This window comes from Colossoma macropomum, unplaced genomic scaffold (genome assembly GCF_904425465.1).
Source record: "Colossoma macropomum unplaced genomic scaffold, Colossoma_macropomum, whole genome shotgun sequence".
NCBI classification, from domain to species: domain Eukaryota; kingdom Metazoa; phylum Chordata; class Actinopteri; order Characiformes; family Serrasalmidae; genus Colossoma; species Colossoma macropomum.
Window position 1 is genome coordinate 20,879,542 of NW_023494791.1, and position 16,939 is coordinate 20,896,480.

The 16,939-nt window shown below is 38.2% G+C and overlaps 1 protein-coding gene across 1 annotated transcript; it reads left to right on the forward strand.

Annotated features, from left to right (window-relative positions):
- Positions 1-10,422: 10,422 nt before the first annotated feature.
- Positions 10,423-13,396, forward strand: LOC118810052 (NAD(P)(+)--arginine ADP-ribosyltransferase 2-like). The gene is made up of 2 exons (XM_036573569.1): positions 10,423-10,488; positions 12,608-13,396. Exons 1-2 carry the CDS (start codon positions 10,423-10,425, stop codon positions 13,394-13,396), a joined length of 855 nt encoding a protein of 284 aa, XP_036429462.1.
- Positions 13,397-16,939: the final 3,543 nt, after the last annotated feature.

Consider the following 16,939-nt stretch of genomic DNA (forward strand, 5'->3'; position numbering starts at 1 on the left):
CTATGTGTTATATAGAGCTTATGCAGAGCGGTCAGTTTATTTTGAGTATCCATTTGGCTCGGATTTCCTCAACATCTATGTTGTCTCTCTCTTGTTGGATGAACTGAAATGTGCGAAATCATCAGACATACTGCGGAAATGTGTAGCATTGCCCCACAAAGATGAACTGGTCGTTATACCATTACTGCATACCTTCTAAGCCCAAGGGCCAGAATGTAATTTCACTTGCGCATGCTGAAACCAGTCTCTGATCAGCACTACTACAAAAAGTGGACAATTAAAATGTCAGGAAAAAACATTTTCTTCACTGACAATGAGATTTATGTTGCTTGTACTGCTGTGGAGTGCTTGGACTATCCATTTGGCTCGGACTTCCGTGACATCTACATTGTGTCTCACTTATCGGACAACCTGAAATGTGCCAAATCATCAGACATAATGTGGAAATGTGTAGCATTGCCCTACAGAGATGAATTGGTGGTTATGCCACTACCGTATACCTTCTAAGCCCAAGGGCCAGCATGTAATTTCATTCACACATGCTGAAACCAGTCTCTGATCAACGCTACTACAAAAAAGTGGACAATTTTCTTCACTGACGATGAGATTTGTGCTGTTTGAACTATTGTGGAGTGCTCGGATGAAATATTTTACAGAGCTTATGCAGAGCGGTCAGATTTTTTTAAGGATCCATTTTGCTCGGACTTCCATTAAGGTCTATGTCATGTCCCACTTATTGGACGAACTGAAACATGCCAAATTATCGGACATAATGCAGAATTGTCTGTCAGCACTACTACTTCTATGTATGAATGTAAGTAAGAAAGAATTCTTGCAGTTGTTTTGTGTTGTGGTTGTTTAATAATAGAAAAGTAGGGCATTTCACAAAGCAGGACTTATCAATTAGCCAGATGGTGTAAGCCCATTGTTAAAGCAATAGAACACAGAAGGCAGTGTGTTATGGCAAATAACATCACAGCTGTGATGGGGTCGAAAGCATAAGCTGAAAGTGAGTACTGTAGGTCATCACAGCCATGATATTATTTGCAATAACACACTGTTTACCATGTTCTATGAACTGCACTCACTGTACAACCTGTGGCTCATTCTCCAGCTCCTCATAGATGATACGGAAATTAAACTCTGTTTCTCCCTCACAGGTTCTGTTACATGTTATTGTGCATTCTTAGCCTATTTTTCTTATTTAATCTTTTACTTTCATTTTAGGATTAAATAATAGGAATGATTGAAATATTTCTTATTAATACAGTTGATACATGAACCATGGGGCAATAGATATGGGCAATTTCCCTTGTTACACTGTAAGCACATGAAGGGTAACCCACAGGATACACATCTGTTAGAGAATACTCAGTTATTTAAGGTAAAACAACAATAACAAAAAAAATAATACTAAAACTAATAAATACTTATTTTGTTTTACATTTCAGAATGTCCTGCTCTGCCAGTTCATGTGGCCATGAAACAATGGGCAGACAGAGAGTTGTAGATAGATATAGACAGAAAGAGAGTCTTTATCTACTGCTCTCTGTCTGTCTTTCTATATCTATTTACAACTCTCTGTCTGTCTCTCCATGTGTATCTACCAGCAACTCTCTGGTCTGTCTATACATGTATATCTATCTACAGCTTTCCTTCTGTCTATCCGTGTACATCTGTGTACGGCTTTCCTTTCGTCTCTCCGTGTACATCTGTGTACGGCTTTCCTTCTGTCTCTCCGTGTACATCTGTGTACGGCTTTCCTTCCGTCTCTCCATGTACATCTGTCTACGGCTTTCCTTCTGTCTCTCCGTGTACATCTGTGTACGGCTTTCCTTCTGTCTCTCCATGTACATCTGTGTACGGCTTTCCTTCCGTCTATCCGTGTACATCTGTGTACGGCTTTCCTTCCGTCTCTCCATGTACATCTGTCTACGGCTTTCCTTCCGTCTATCCGTGTACATCTGTCTACGGCTTTCCTTCCGTCTCTCCGTGTACATCTGTCTACGGCTTTCCTTCCGTCTCTCCGTGTACATCTGTCTACAGCTTTCCTTCCGTCTCTCCATGTATGTTTATCTACAGCTCTCCGTTTGTCTTTCTGTGTATATCTATCTACAACTCTGTCAATCTATCTGTTTTTACATAGGAGCTGTACGGAAATGCAGAGTGAGCAGCAACGCCACTGAAGAAGATATTAGCAAACATGCTATCCGTTGGTTCAATCTTGCATCAGACCGCGGAGGTGGACGCAGGGAGCGATACAGGTTTGTGTTGCAACCTAGTTTGAACTTATATTGAATGATATACAGGTTCATCCGAGTTTTATGATACGTTTTTTGGCCCAGGAGCACTGGTACCCCTGATTTGAAATAGGAGAGCAGGAAGTGCAGGATCTGCGAGCACCAACTTAATATGAACTTTTTTTTTTTCTTTGTTCCTCAGTCAGAGAGGATGGTAATACAGAAATCAGATTTTCCTACATAGTCCAAGCCCTTAAGGGTTACCTGAACAAAATTAGGAACTGCCATTTGCAGTTATTTAACAAGTATTATGTCTATTATTATGCCTTTACTTGCAGTTTTCTTGACTTTGTATTTTTATCTAATCAACACAAAGCATGTTTTTATCCCAGCAGTTCTTATTAGTTTAGCCTGTGAGTCTGTTTGCCAGGTAGACATTTCTTATTGTAAAGTCTTGATAGTTTAACATTAATTGAAGTAGTATTTTTGGTCAACTAATCAAATCAGTCAACTTTTATTTAAACTTGGAAGTACACTGAGGGTGGCGCCCATTTTAAATAAAGCTAAGCGTATACAAAAACAGGGATTGAAGGAAGCAATAGCACAAAAAAATAAATAAATCAGTAAGATACAAAGTGAGATTAAAGAATAAAAGTCAAATGATAAAATAACATTATTTATACTCCTGGCTCAGGACTTTTGTAGAAAAACAAAAGTCTTTTGAGAAGCTCTTTTGTGAGAGCTTGAAAACGTGCTCAGTGTTACTTGTGTATTTCCTGATTACATACAACAATTATGAACTAATTGAGTAGTGATTTTTTTTCTTTCCTTTTGTTTCTTTCAGGTCATCTACAGCTCGCCAAACCACAGAGGGTTAATCATTCTTTCAGAAAACAACACGCTAAATGTTAGGTTTTCAATAAATATTGTATTTTACAGCTTTTTAATCGTTCCTGGTTTTAGATGTTTTGTAACTGTTCTTAACTGACACTTTGTATTATAATTGAAGAGTTCATTCATGCAAGTAAAAGAAAGATTTTCAGTATTGATACAGATGACATGAAAAACTAATTTTACCTGTTTATTAAAAGCATTGATCTGATTTTTCCAAAATAAAAATATAATTATATATATCAGACATTAATCAGCCATCTGAACCTCTAAAAGCTCCCTCACAGAAGGTTATTACACCAAATGTTTATGAATACACTGCCTGATGCCTGAGACCCTGTTTCACTACAGTTTACAGAAGATTTCAGGTCTAAAACATTTTTAGATCCAGTAGAAGGATATGGCAATGTGGTCTCAAAATAATGTTTTCAGGTGTCCCACCATTTTACATCAAGACACGTATAGGTTCACTGGTGGTTTTGCATAGTAAATAAAATGGCTATTTGTAGTATTTGAGTTGTAGTCATGGCAATCCCTGGTTCCTGTCACCACCATTGTAAGGAATATGTTTTAGCAAGAGTCAGTAAGCTTCTCTACAATGAATTATTTCACGTCAAACCACCGAAGTTTAATTTAATTTTGTATTTCAGGTTCCCCACTCTGGTCTTAGAGTACCCCTGCCCTGCATATTTTAGTGTTTTCCTTGACGTACATGATGCAGCTAATGTATTTAACAAAACCTGAGTAATGTGGGCATAGAAAAACAGAAATATACAGAACGGATAGTCCAGGACCGTGGTATATTTAACATAGAGAAACAAACCATCTAGTTATTTCTAGTTTTAAAATAAAATAAAATGAGCATTATTTAGTTTGTAGTGGAATTAAATACTGTCTAGCGTTAGTATAAATTACTCAATTATGTCATGTAAGGAAAAACTACAACTGTCGGAGGAGATGTGGATCCACGCCAGCAGGATGCAGGCCAGAGGAAGTGCAGATCTGGGCCGGAGGTGTACACCTCCGGTCCGGAACTGATAAAGATGTAAAATGAGAATACGGATACGGATATGGCCCAGATTTGGGCTGTATGAGTAAAGAAATCACTGAGAACTGGCCCAGTGCTGGGCCGGTGTTGGCCCAAATCCGCAAACCAGATCGGTACTAGTATTGGCCCACTGTGCAAAAGGACACAGGGCCAGATCCATTTTACGGACCTGGGCCGGAGCTTTTGGATGATTTGTGCCGGATCTGGGCCAGATCATTTTTGCTCTGTCACGTTGTATATCACGTTGCATAATCTACTAAGACCAATACAGAGCAATACCCATGTGCGCTTCGATCCAATGGTCCGACGAGGTCCATGCCAATTCTTTCAAAGGGGACCTTGATTAATGGAAGGGGGCACAAAGGCGCTTTTGGGATGGCTGGAGGGTTTACGAGCCGGCATGCCTAGCCAGTAGAAGCAGACCATTAGATGATTAAGTGTCTTCTCTTGCCCCAGATGCCCTGCCATGGAATTATTATGAGCCGCATGGAATAACATTTCCCTACGGATTTTCGGTACTAACAGTTGTTTTAAACCTCCAATGTTTGAACATCCTGCATCACTCTGTATAATCTCTTTAATGAGTGAAAAATGGGGATATGGCAGGGGCCAGCCCGGCTCGAGCAAGTGACCATCAATAACTTTCACTTGGTCAAAGGCGCGCTTCATCGAATCGTCACGTGACTGCCCCAGAGGGAAATCCCCCAGGGGAGCCAAGAGGGTGACCCCTGGAGGCATGGCCATGCTGTCGGGTTCAGCCCCACCCCCGGAGGAACCACCTCCTGTCCCCCCCTCGCTCAGGAGCTGCCACAGACGGACACGGAAGCCTGCCTGCCTCGAGCGCGTCACATGCCCCCTTCCTTATAGCACTGTGGGACCCATTCTCTACCAAAGCCTTCACTAGCACCCCAAACTGCGGCCAATTTGTCCCCAAAATCAGAGGATGGGTAAGGCAAGGACTAACCGCTGTCTTCACGTTATGCTTTTTTCTCCAAAACTCGACTGTAACGGGTCGTCTTGTGGAGTCATCTTCGAGATGGCGATGGCAGCCGGAGCTGGAGTACGGGTGGCTGTCAGCAAACTCCAGAGAAGCTTCCTGTCCGCCTCTTGGCCTTGAGCCAGGGCCTCGAAGCGAGCCTGGTTTTCCCGCTGGATGTCCAGGAGAGCTTGATGCTGTGTCTGCTGCAGGAGGGAGAGTGCTTTGACTATCTCTCGAAGTGGTGAGGACTCCATGGCGATGTTCGTCCAATCCTCCTGGGTTTCGGCACCACTGTAACAACTTTAATAATGGGTGGAGGGAGGACGCCGGGGGCAGGTGTGGAGACGGAGAGCTTTTTTTTTATTTATACACAATGCAAAAAACCACTCGGCTTTTCAGCCCACAGATAAATTAAGACAAGATGCTCGCTGGGGCTTTTCAGTCCTTTCTTTCTTTTGTTCAGTTCAGCTCAGCTCAGCTCAGCTCAGCTCAGCTTAACTTGGCTCGGCGCTCACGCCTTCACGGGTCCCCTTCCCTCTCTGGGTTCTGCCACCTACTGAGGAAAGAGATGACTATAAGTAGGCTGGCAGATACAAGGCACAGGTGAATGTCATCAGCTACCGTCCTGCATTTGACGCTCGGTCACGCCCCCTTCTCCACAGTTATAAACCCTTTAGAGTCGGGACTTTAGGAGGTATTACCACTGTTTTCAGAACTACTGAGCGTTTCATTGTGCATTCTGGTTTGTTTTCTCGTGTACTGCCTGTTTATTCCTCCCCTTAGTTTGGTTATGACTGTGTTTTTCTGGTATTGGACTGTGTTGGAACTGACCTTGGCCTGTTTTTTGACCACGACTTTGGAAATCCCTGATTCAAGTAAAGCCTCTATTGTTTTTACAATCTGCACGCATCTGAATTATTCTGTCCCATTACAGTTGGTGACACAGTAAATTGTAAATTTTGAATAAAACAGGCCGTCAAAATCTATTTAGCTGTAATGTCAGATGTAGGCTGACTATGTTTAATTAGCAGTGAGTAATCAGCTAATAGTTTTATTAGCAGCTAATTGGCAAAAGTCTGATATCTGATCTGTTGCTCTGTTTCATGCCATATTTTTCTTTAGTTTACACATTTCTCAGTTAATGAATGTATTTTGCTGTATTTTGTTTGCTGTCAGATCAAAACCTTGTATCTCCAAAATGGTAACTTTATAGGGGGAGGAAAAAATCTACTTTACTTTTAAAGTCAGTGAAACAAGATTTTTTTCAAAGTAATTTTAGGACATTTCTTTTAGTCTATTTATCATGAAATGTACTCACAATGTGAAGGGCAGCAGGCATTTCCAAACTATGACAAACACCGGAAAACGACAAAAATGTTTTTTCCAACAGCAGCGATTTTTATCTCACACACAATCTCACACCACAACTAGTGCTATCTCTGCAAAACTGATAACTATGCTATAGTGTTGAGAGTGATATAGTGGTGTCTTTCTTTATCTCTTACACCATCTCCTACCACAACTAGTGCTGGTTCTGCCCTGGGGGAAAAAAGACACCACTACATCACTCTCAACTCTACAGTGTAGTTATCAGTTTTGCAGTTTTTGATCTATAGACACAAAGATTTTTAACTGGACATCCAGTACCTTTTACTGTCTAATTTGTAAGACTTAAAACAAATGCTATTTTCATTGATTTTGAGAAAGAACTGTGAAACATATACAGTCAGCTCCATAATTATTGGTACATTCCTAGTATTAACCCAAACGTGGTTAGGGGACCCCAGTGGCAGCGGGACCCCAAGTGGCTGTGTATGTTGCTTATTAGGTAGAGCAAGCCCTTCTTTATTAATGTTTTTATGGCTCAATGTGATCAAAACTTCACACATATCTAGTGTAAAGCCTTCATCATTCAAAAAACCCTCATTTCTTGAATAAAACCATGTGTCACAATTATTGATACCCCTAGAAATTCTTATGAACAAAATGTAACTGGAGAAAGTTTAAAAGAACCAGAGCTGTAGTAAATCTGCTTGAAAATGGACATAAACGTATTTTGCCGTCATGCACAGTGAGGAGGATGGTTAGAAGAGCAAAAATTTCTCCATGGATCATGGTTGGAGATTGACAGAAGAAAGTAGCATTCTGGGGTCACCAAGGCTCCAAAACTATAATTAGACACCACCTCCATGTCAACAAATTATTTGAAAGGTGTTCTAGAAGGAATTATTTTCTTTCATCTAACTACAAATGCAACTGCCTGAAGTGCACTAAATGCTACTGGAACTATGGTCAGATGAGACAAAGCAGGGCTTAATGGTAGAACACACTCAAGGTGGGTTTGGCATAAAAAGAAAGATGGTTTTACATAATAGAAACTCATTGCATTATAGCAAAAATGTCTACAAAGTTATTGTTAAACTGGCACATTAATGCAGGCCTGGCATTTCATAAACTGACCAATTAAAGACATGTACACTCATTAAGTTTCATTGCATAGCTAGTGCTGTCATATGTACTGTTTGTGCAATGTGGATGAAAATTATTCTATTAACATATGCAGAGAACTAAATTGAGTCTAGTTGCTCCCGTACTAGCATGGGTACATTTGGTGAAATTGCTTAGTTGGCTATTTGGCAATGAAATCAATACGTATAAGGCATGCTTTCATTTTTTCTTTTGATCAGTTTTGTCATATGCTGAACCTATGAGGCTTTGTATAGTGTTTTATTAGTTTACACCAGGCATGTCAAACTGGGGATCTTCCAGGCCAAAGTGCTACAGAGATTAGTGCTACCCTCATCTAACGCTCTGAATTCAGTTAATGAAGGCCTTGCTAATTAGCTGTTTAGCTGAATCAAGTGTGTTTAATGAGGCAGTGTCTTGAAGTCTGCAGTTTGTTGGCCTGTGAGGACTGGAACGTGACATGTGGTTTACACCATAGATGGTAAGTGCAAAAAAATGCAAACATGTTGGTCACCCTTGAGTACCACATGAAAAAAAAAACAGAACTGATAAACCCTTCGCCTAAATTAGCATGGCTTTATAAGGGCTTGGTTATTCATAAGAGTGGGGCTTGAGGATGTATATATGCTGCTGATCAGCTATGAAAGGAAACAACTTCTCTGCTCGTTTCTTTTACTGAATTTTATCTGGCTCTCCTGACTGAATTCATCTCTACAACTTTGCGTTAACTCTGGACAGTGAAGTCCCAAATTCCAGCAAACATCTGTGAGTTTGCACTCACTTTTAGTCACCGTCCCACCAAAAGCAGGTCAGTAAAGTGTCTTTGAGTGTTATTCCACGGTAAAAAGTGAAGTAGGGAGAAGTTGATTTGAAGTGTGTTTTGAGGTTTGTAGTATTGCTTTTGTTAATCTAAACTAATATTTTGCTAAACTAAATTTTTTTTTAACCGAATGAACAGTTGAATTGACAGTTGAACTGACAAACCATTTTTTGCAGTATAGTTTGTGTATATTTAGCTATGTGTACATGGTGATGTACATACATAAATCAATAAATGCATAAATCATTAAAAAGCAGATATATCTGTTTAACCTTAGCATCATTCTGTCTTATGACTTATTAATACCACAGCACAGCAGCCGTTCCCAACTCAGCCACTACAACAAGGTGGTTGTGTGATTTACACATGTCTATGTGTTCCAGTACAATTATAACTAAATCATTGGTACAATTTTGGTAACAGATAAGCTGGAACACAGCAATATGTCCACATCTGATTCTCACTATGTAAGTAAGAAAATAGCCCTTGATGCTGCATTAATCTCCCTCTGTAGCCTCCGGACAGCTAACATGGTCCATAATTTCGACCAACTGATTAAAACAGAAAAATCTGCCACGTTTGATTAAAGATTCTTCGTGGATCACATTTAAAGTAATCATCACAAAATGATACATTTCTCTGTTTTGCTTCATCTTCTAAAGAAAGATCGGCCACCACGTTTTCAGGTAAAGGCCTTTCCACCGAGTCTGCTTTTGACCCGGGCCTGACGGGATGATTGACAGGTTGGAAAGACCATTAAAATGAAAATGCAATCTAGTTGAATGCATTTTCAAAGGCATTTTGTCACAGAATGAGCGCAGTAGGTGAGAATTCCTAACTGCCAACAGTAAAGGCACTGCTTCCCATTTTCATTTGACTTTTGCCTTCTTTCTAGCTGGTGTTCTCTTTGATAATGCAATTTAAATTATTAGAGAGTGAAAATGCATATAAGATAAATTACATTTAAATTATAATTTTTGACCAAATTATTGCATAATCACATTAAGCAAAAATATGTTATTCTAGAAATACATTTTAATTTAGATAAACTGCTCATGAAGCATCTAAATCTTTGTGTGAATGAAATATGTCAACACTTGTATACCAAATAGCAATTTAAAATTGCAGTGCTAAATTTGAATTTTCATTTTGAGCTCAGTATTTCACATATGGACGGGAAATTTAAATGCAAACATACAAATACATTGTTACTTTACATATTACATTTTTATTTTAATTTTGATACTGATATGCTTCCATAATTTATCAACTCGTCCACTATGTCTAATTTGTATTTTCATGGGGCCCTTTGCCTGGTGCACAGACCACACACGTTCAAAGGGATTAGCTTGCTCACGGCTCCAAACTATTGAGCACTGCCACCTCTCTGTGGCTCTGATTAGAACTGCACCTGTTCTGACTAGTCAGCCCATGTAAATGTAGGATCAAGGACAAGTCAATTAGTGAGTCAAAGAGTATTATTGGCAATTCAGGGAAAGCTCTGTGGCATAGTTTATATACAGCTCTAGTGGGCCGAGGACCAGGTTTTGTCTGCTCACCGCTGAACTGCAATTACATTTTTATGTAATTGGAAATTCTTTGCAAAAATACAGAATATCACTTTTTCCCTCACACATGATGAAATGTCTTATTACAGATCAGCCATAATAGGTTCACCCTCATAAGCTCCATCCAAAACTGCATACTAGACATATTACATTGTTAAATACATCACTACTGATGATATAATATTTTGACATACTATTTAGTTTTGGACACTGCCATAGAGAACTGTTGGCACATTGTTTTTTAATCTTTATTTGCCTTGTCCCAAAACTTTTGGAACAGTGGGACACTTTGTGGGGCAGTGTGCTTCTTGCAATAACTTGTGATGATCAAGTGTCAATGTTTTGTTTATCAAGCCCACTGATTTCATCCTTCAGAGTGTGGCTTGTCCGTCAAAAAAGACTTGAGCTGTATGAAGATGACCATGTCTGTGGCTACTGTGCTGTTCCTGATGACCATTTCTTTCTCTATAAGGAAGGTAGGTGTGATATTTTTACACAGTAACTAAATTACATCTCTATCACTAAAAAACTGGTAGGAGTTATGGCCAGTTGGTACATTATCAGTTTGTTGATTCAGACGGAATACCAACTAAGTCTGTGTATGTTATAAGCCAATATGCACTGTAAATGTGAAATATTAAAAAATGGAGTATTTTAAAAAAGTACTGGGTATCTAATCCAGTAAACAAACACCTTATTTGTCTGTTACTCTAAATATCTTAAGATACTTGTGTGAATGTGCAGAGGCTGCCCTGAGCACATGTCAAATTCACCATAAAACCATTGGTTTCAAATGTGGTCAGAAATATGTATAATTTTGTTAAAGGAAACTAAATACCTAAATATATACTTGATGAATGTAATTCACTGACTGACAAAATGTTCAAATATAAACAGTCAGCTTAGAGGGAACAGGCCCAGACCTAAGGCATGAAAACAATAGTCCCTGGTTTAAATGCTTGATATTCATTTGTCTTATAAGAGCACTTTGCATTGTGAACATTGACATACGACTATCTTTAATAGAGTTATTGTTTTTTTTTCTTAAAGAAAAAAAAAACACTGACTGGACTTATTAGGGGCACAGGTGGGCTTCACATGTAAAATGGACACCTTCATGCCCAGTTCAGAATTTTCATCTTTTCTCTTTATTATTTGATTATTGAAAAAAACATATACAACTTGTCTAATTACGTTAATAGAAAAATTTAAAATACATAATATAATGTTGCATTTTTCAGTATTCAGTATGTCGACTGTAGTGTGTTATTATAGCCTCCATTCCATTTGGGAAAAGTGCATTCAGTTTTTAAAAGAGATCTGCAGGGATATTTTTCCATACTTCCAAAGGTCAGTCTTAGAAGTTGGTTGCACCCCTTAAAATCCCAAGCTTATTACATGATAAGGCTGGAACCTGGCCATTTGTGTCAGATGTCCAGTACTGGTGTTCTAATGCAAATTTCTTGACAGCTACACATCCTTTCAGACCCATAGTGTTGAACTGTCTTTTCTCAGTGGAAAGATGGACAGAAACACCTGTGGATTTAGTCAGATCTTGTTAAAGTTTCAAAATGTACCATTCACTACCCAGTATGTCTGACTCATAGATGGAAACGAAGCTCCCATATCCCAAAAAAATCCCATATTTAATTCATTGTTTCTGTGGTGTCACAAGAACCAACTCATTGTCATACATGCACCTATTCAGCCCACAGCAGTTTAGCCCCACCCACTGAGCGAAAAACCCCCTGGCAATCGGGGGTCCCATGTTGGCTATCTACTTCATCGTTGGCTGACTGCTAACTCACTCGACATAGTGAACTGGCTACAGCACCTCCCTGAGGCAGACCAGTGCTGTATCTCTAGTTAGTTAAGAATACCAAAGACAGAAGCTTTCCGGTTTGTGGGTGAAGCAGCTAAACAATGATCTTTCCCTGAATTTGTATTTGAGCTTCCATTTTTTTTTTTTTACAGACAGCATAACGCCATAATAAGTTTATTTTTGAGGACCCCCTAATTAACCTCTTTGCACCTTGGCCCCACCCATTCATACTGAAGTTCTAAGGGGTGTTTTAGCTCTGAGTGCTTAATACAGGCACAATGCAGGACAGCCAATGAGAACAGAAGTAAACTTATGAGCATTTTTGGCAAATAAAACCATAAATGTTTTAACCACAGGGGATAAAATAAATAATAATATACAAGAAAAATGTAGCATGAGGCCCTTTAAGAACTGTTTATCTGATGGTGACAGTTTTGGTGGTCTACCAGGTCTTGCTCAGTTGTTACAAGTTCTAATTTCTCTGTTATTTAATAATTTTTTAACTTGAGTTTTGGAAACTCCTATTTTTCACATATTTTACTTTGACTTTTCCCTTTCATATTTTAGTGGACTACTTTATATCTAATCTCCTCAAAAATGTCATATAAAAAATTAATAACAATGTCTGTTTTGACTGGAAATTAAATAAATGAAAGGTGGTCTCTGATTTTTGCACAGTATTTATGTTACTTTAAACTAAGGTGGGCTTACTGAAGTCTTCTCCCCTCACAGTCTAAATGTGTGCAGTTCTGTGTCTGACTATTTTCCTGCAGAGCACTGGTCAGGTTTGGCCCCTGGACATGGCTGAAAACTCTGTGGATGACTCTTATGAAGGCTGCAGGGACGCCATGAATAGATTAGTGATCTCAAAATACATTGAAGATGAAAAAAACAACACTCCTGGTTTTGCAGCTGGTTGGAAAAAAGCACTCAATAAATGTGTCAAACATGGACTCGGTATAAACCAGTCTGCTGCCATATACATGTATACAGCAAATCCTGAAAGTATGAAAAATTGCTCATATACCCAGTTCAACAAAGCTACTCGTAACGGAGCAGCAGACTATCAGTCAGGTGACTTTCAGTTTTACACACTGCATTTCTTTCTGACTGATGCTGTTCAACAACTCAAAAAAAAACAAAGAAGTTGTGTGACCACATATCGCAGAACTAAGGATAAATTTAAAACAGACGTTCTTAATAAAAAAATTCGATTTGGGTCTTTCACTTCCAGCTCTTTGAAAATGAATGTAACTAGATTTGGTGAAGAGTCCTGTTTTCAAATTAAAACATGTTTTGGAGCTGCAATAGAAAAATTCTCAAAGTTCCCAAATGAGAAAGAGGTGCTAATTCCTCCATATGAGACCTTTCTTGTCACCGCCGTTAAAAAAAAAGACAAGAAAAAAGATCTGTGGTGTAATGTGGTCTATGAACTTAAAAGTGCTGGTAAGAAGAGTAACCTTAATTGCAAAAAAATACCCAGTGGATCAGCATTAGTGCCATCCTGTAGTGGATTTGGCTGTTTTATTCATAAGATGATCAGAATTCTTAAGACAAAATGAATCCCTTTTTGATTTGTGAAACGAAGAGGAATCAAAGGAGCCAGGATGTCTGGAGACTATCTAACTAATCAAATTTATGGCTCCCAGAATTCTTTAAGAACTCTCTCTCAACCTCCACACAACTCATCTTCCTACACCCTCCTCAAACATTTACAGCCCTTGTGTGAGAGGAAGACATCTGGCTCAAGGATCAAGATAAAATATACCCCGACCAGATAACGTGGTCTGCAACCAAATGGACCCCTCTCACCAAATTTCCTTTTGGTAAGCACTCTGAGTGCACTCCTACCTTAGGTCATAAATTTCTTTAGGCTCTTCAGAGACTGAATCTTAAAACCCAGCTTAAATATCCTGTTCTTTAGCAAATTGTGTGCCATGCCAATCTTTAATCAAACGCTAAATTGAGTGACTCTCCTCCTAATCGAACTGTGGAAGAATCCCCCTGTGTCTCTGTTAAAATATCAGTGTGTAACTCAAACTCATATTTCTCCATGCTGAATAGTCAGATGTGAATTCATTTCCTACACTCTGATGGCTATTTGATGATTTTAAACTGTAACCCAGTTTCTTTCATTGAAATTATTTTGACAGTTTACAGCTCTTTTTCATTTAATCAGTTTTAAATCTCATTAGGATAGAAAGTTAGATATATTCCTGTGAGTCATGTTTGAACCTCATATTTGCTTTATTCTTTTGTAATCATGTTAATTTCTTTTCCTACTTGAAGTAGAACTTTGTAAGTAACTTGTGTGACTTTTCTTATGAAAAATGCTAAACTTTGCACATAATGGAGGTTCTGCCATAAATATCCCCAGGAAATATTAATGGACTCAGTATTTCTTTTATTCTATACTTTGTTACTTCTTTTTCATTTAAGCATTGTTTAGAAATGTTATAGTGTGATTAATTTTGGAATCTTATGTAACGAAGGTTCGATACTAGAGTACTTTCAGATAGAATAATCTGTAAGCTTAATAGTTTTCTAATATTTACTATTGAAACAGTGACAATATTTATACATGAAAGTGCCTATAATGCTCTTTTACTTAATGCTATGCAACCACGCTCAGAAATCTGCGTATGTGAAGTTATTTTATGAAAATTTGAGCAGAAACCCAGATAAAGAATTGCATATTCAGTAAATAAAGCGCAAAACCCATTTTCTCCACCTTAGCTCTGCTCACAAGAAGTGTGGTCATATAACCAGGATCTGTCCTGGTGAGAGAAATGGAGAGATGTAACCACCAAGAAAGAACAAAATCTGCAGATTTTAGTTTTAGTTGAACAGCCTAACTGAGCTGCATTTGTTTTCAACTTGCGTCGATTCATTCAGGGTTTGATTGGCCAATGATAGGTCATTGCGAAATCTACAGCATAGTTTAAGAATCACAGACAGAAGTAAAGCAGTGCTGAATGTAAGCCATTTACAGAAGTTTGTCTCCGCTGCCCGGTGTGAAACTGGGGCCTGACGTTACCAATCAGTGCTGAAGAATTGAAGAGTTGAAGAATTGATTTAGTCTCGGCTCTGTGTTACCCTGTCCCCCTTTTAATGTAAAATAAGGTCAGTCGTTACGCCAGAATTTATATTCCATTCTGTGTACTGCTCAAACACCATAAAATAGCTATTTCAGCTATGTTCATCTGGTGAATCGCATGTCTCTAGTTTCTGTCTGCATACCTATTACTCTATCATTCAGTGCCCATATAACGTGTTATTAATAAATGACCCTGTATTAAAGTTATTACTTGTTTGGTTGTGTGTGTAATTATCACAATCCGATCAATCAGTCACCGGCTACAGGAACCCTAACCTGAGATGAACCCAAAAGTAAGTTGTGTTTATGGTGTAAGTGGGAAATAGCTGAATTAAGGGGCGTCCCCCACGACATCCTTAATTTGTAAATGTTTTGCTGTTTACTGTTCTGATGGTTACTTAAGAAACATCAGTAAAGAGGTCATGCAGATGTAGCACACATCCCTCAAAGAAGAGTTCTTACAGTATGTAAGTCTCCTGTTCAGTGATCAGTTCTGATCTATTTCTGTTTGGTTTTAAAGAACGCTGCTCTGTTGTACTATCACAAATACTGATACTGTAAAATCACTTTCCTGAATGTTTTCGTCAATGAAAAGTTTAAGCAGTCATCGCCCGACACACAAATTTCATACCTCCTAAACATGTAACAGGAAACACAAGTTACATGTTATTAAACAGTATATTCTCCAGTCCAGTCAGTGTGGGACAAATCAGTCTCACTTCACAACAGTGAGTGATTAAACAAAAAGCCAGAAGAAGAGGTCAGATGAGGGGAGGTGGTCAAGGAAAGAAGAAGAAGATGACGAGCAAGATGATGTATCAACCTTTTTTATAATCACAACATAACAATGAAAGAAGCTGGACGAAGGGTTCAGTCAAATCTGATCTGCTTTCATAATCAGAATGATCAGAGAGAAAAGCAGGTCATTCACATCACTGTAGAAAGGGCGTTCTTTCTTATGCTGAATGTGCTGAGGGACAATAAATCCAAATGTTCTTTATGTTCTTTAAGAATATATTTTTATGTAAATATATTATTTCCATAGAATGTTTGCTTTGATTTGTTTAATCACCCACCATAACGATTTTATGATGTCTTTTTAACTGATTGTAGAAGTGTCTATTTAATAATCAGTAGTGTTTATGGATTTGATATATTTTTCTATGTTTTGAAAGATATTATTTCATTTAAGATGTTTTTGCCAGAAAAAAGATGCATTTTAGTGAATTTAGTTGGAGATTTATGTTTAAGGTTTTAAAAAAAGCAAGACAGGATTTGAGAAAGTGTGTTTAATGATTGTAAAAAATACTGTATAATAGTGAGATACAGATTACTGGTCATAATACAATACATAATACAAAAACATAACACAAAAACTATAATAGTTTCACAGTGTACACAGTCCCATTTCACACATAAGAAAGGAAAAAACAGAGAGGAAAGTAATTAAAACAACTTTAAAGAGCAATGCAGTCTGCAAGTATCAACATACAGACCTTTTAATGTCACCTTTACACAGTTTAAAGTGGATTAACTGGCTTAGAGTTCATGAAGGTTTAAACTTTTTGTCTTATAAACATGTAACCACAGCACATATAACTATATGGCAGTGGTTAATGCAGATACCAGTCTGTAAGCAGCCTTGTAATGCTAATTTCCACTAGTGCCCTTATGCTGCAATGTTATGCTAGTGCCTAGCTAGTTTGCAGTCACTTATCCTCACTGGGTTTAATGCTACTTATGACATTTCTAGCTTTGAGTGAATCATTCAGTGAATACTTAAATTTACAGCTTAACTCTAAATATAATCAGAGGAGGTTGTCAGCCTGTTTTTACAGGTCTGTATTAGAACTGAAACTCTTCTTGATGAACATATCAGTAAGTAAACTTTATTTCTAATTAAATCTGTCAAAAATAAAAAGTTTTAAATTTGTTTAAGGTTCACTGGCTTACGAGCTTGCTCCGCAATCTGTTGACTAAAAAATCACTATATGTTTTGTTCAGCCTA

Bases quoted from the DNA above. Each gene is read 5' to 3' on its own strand.
- LOC118810052 (XM_036573569.1), top strand. From the start codon at position 10,423: ATGAAGATGACCATGTCTGTGGCTACTGTGCTGTTCCTGATGACCATT. The intron at 10,489-12,607 runs GTAGGTGTGATA...ATTTTCCTGCAG, and splicing joins TTTCTTTCTCTATAAGGAAG to AGCACTGGTCAGGTTTGGCC.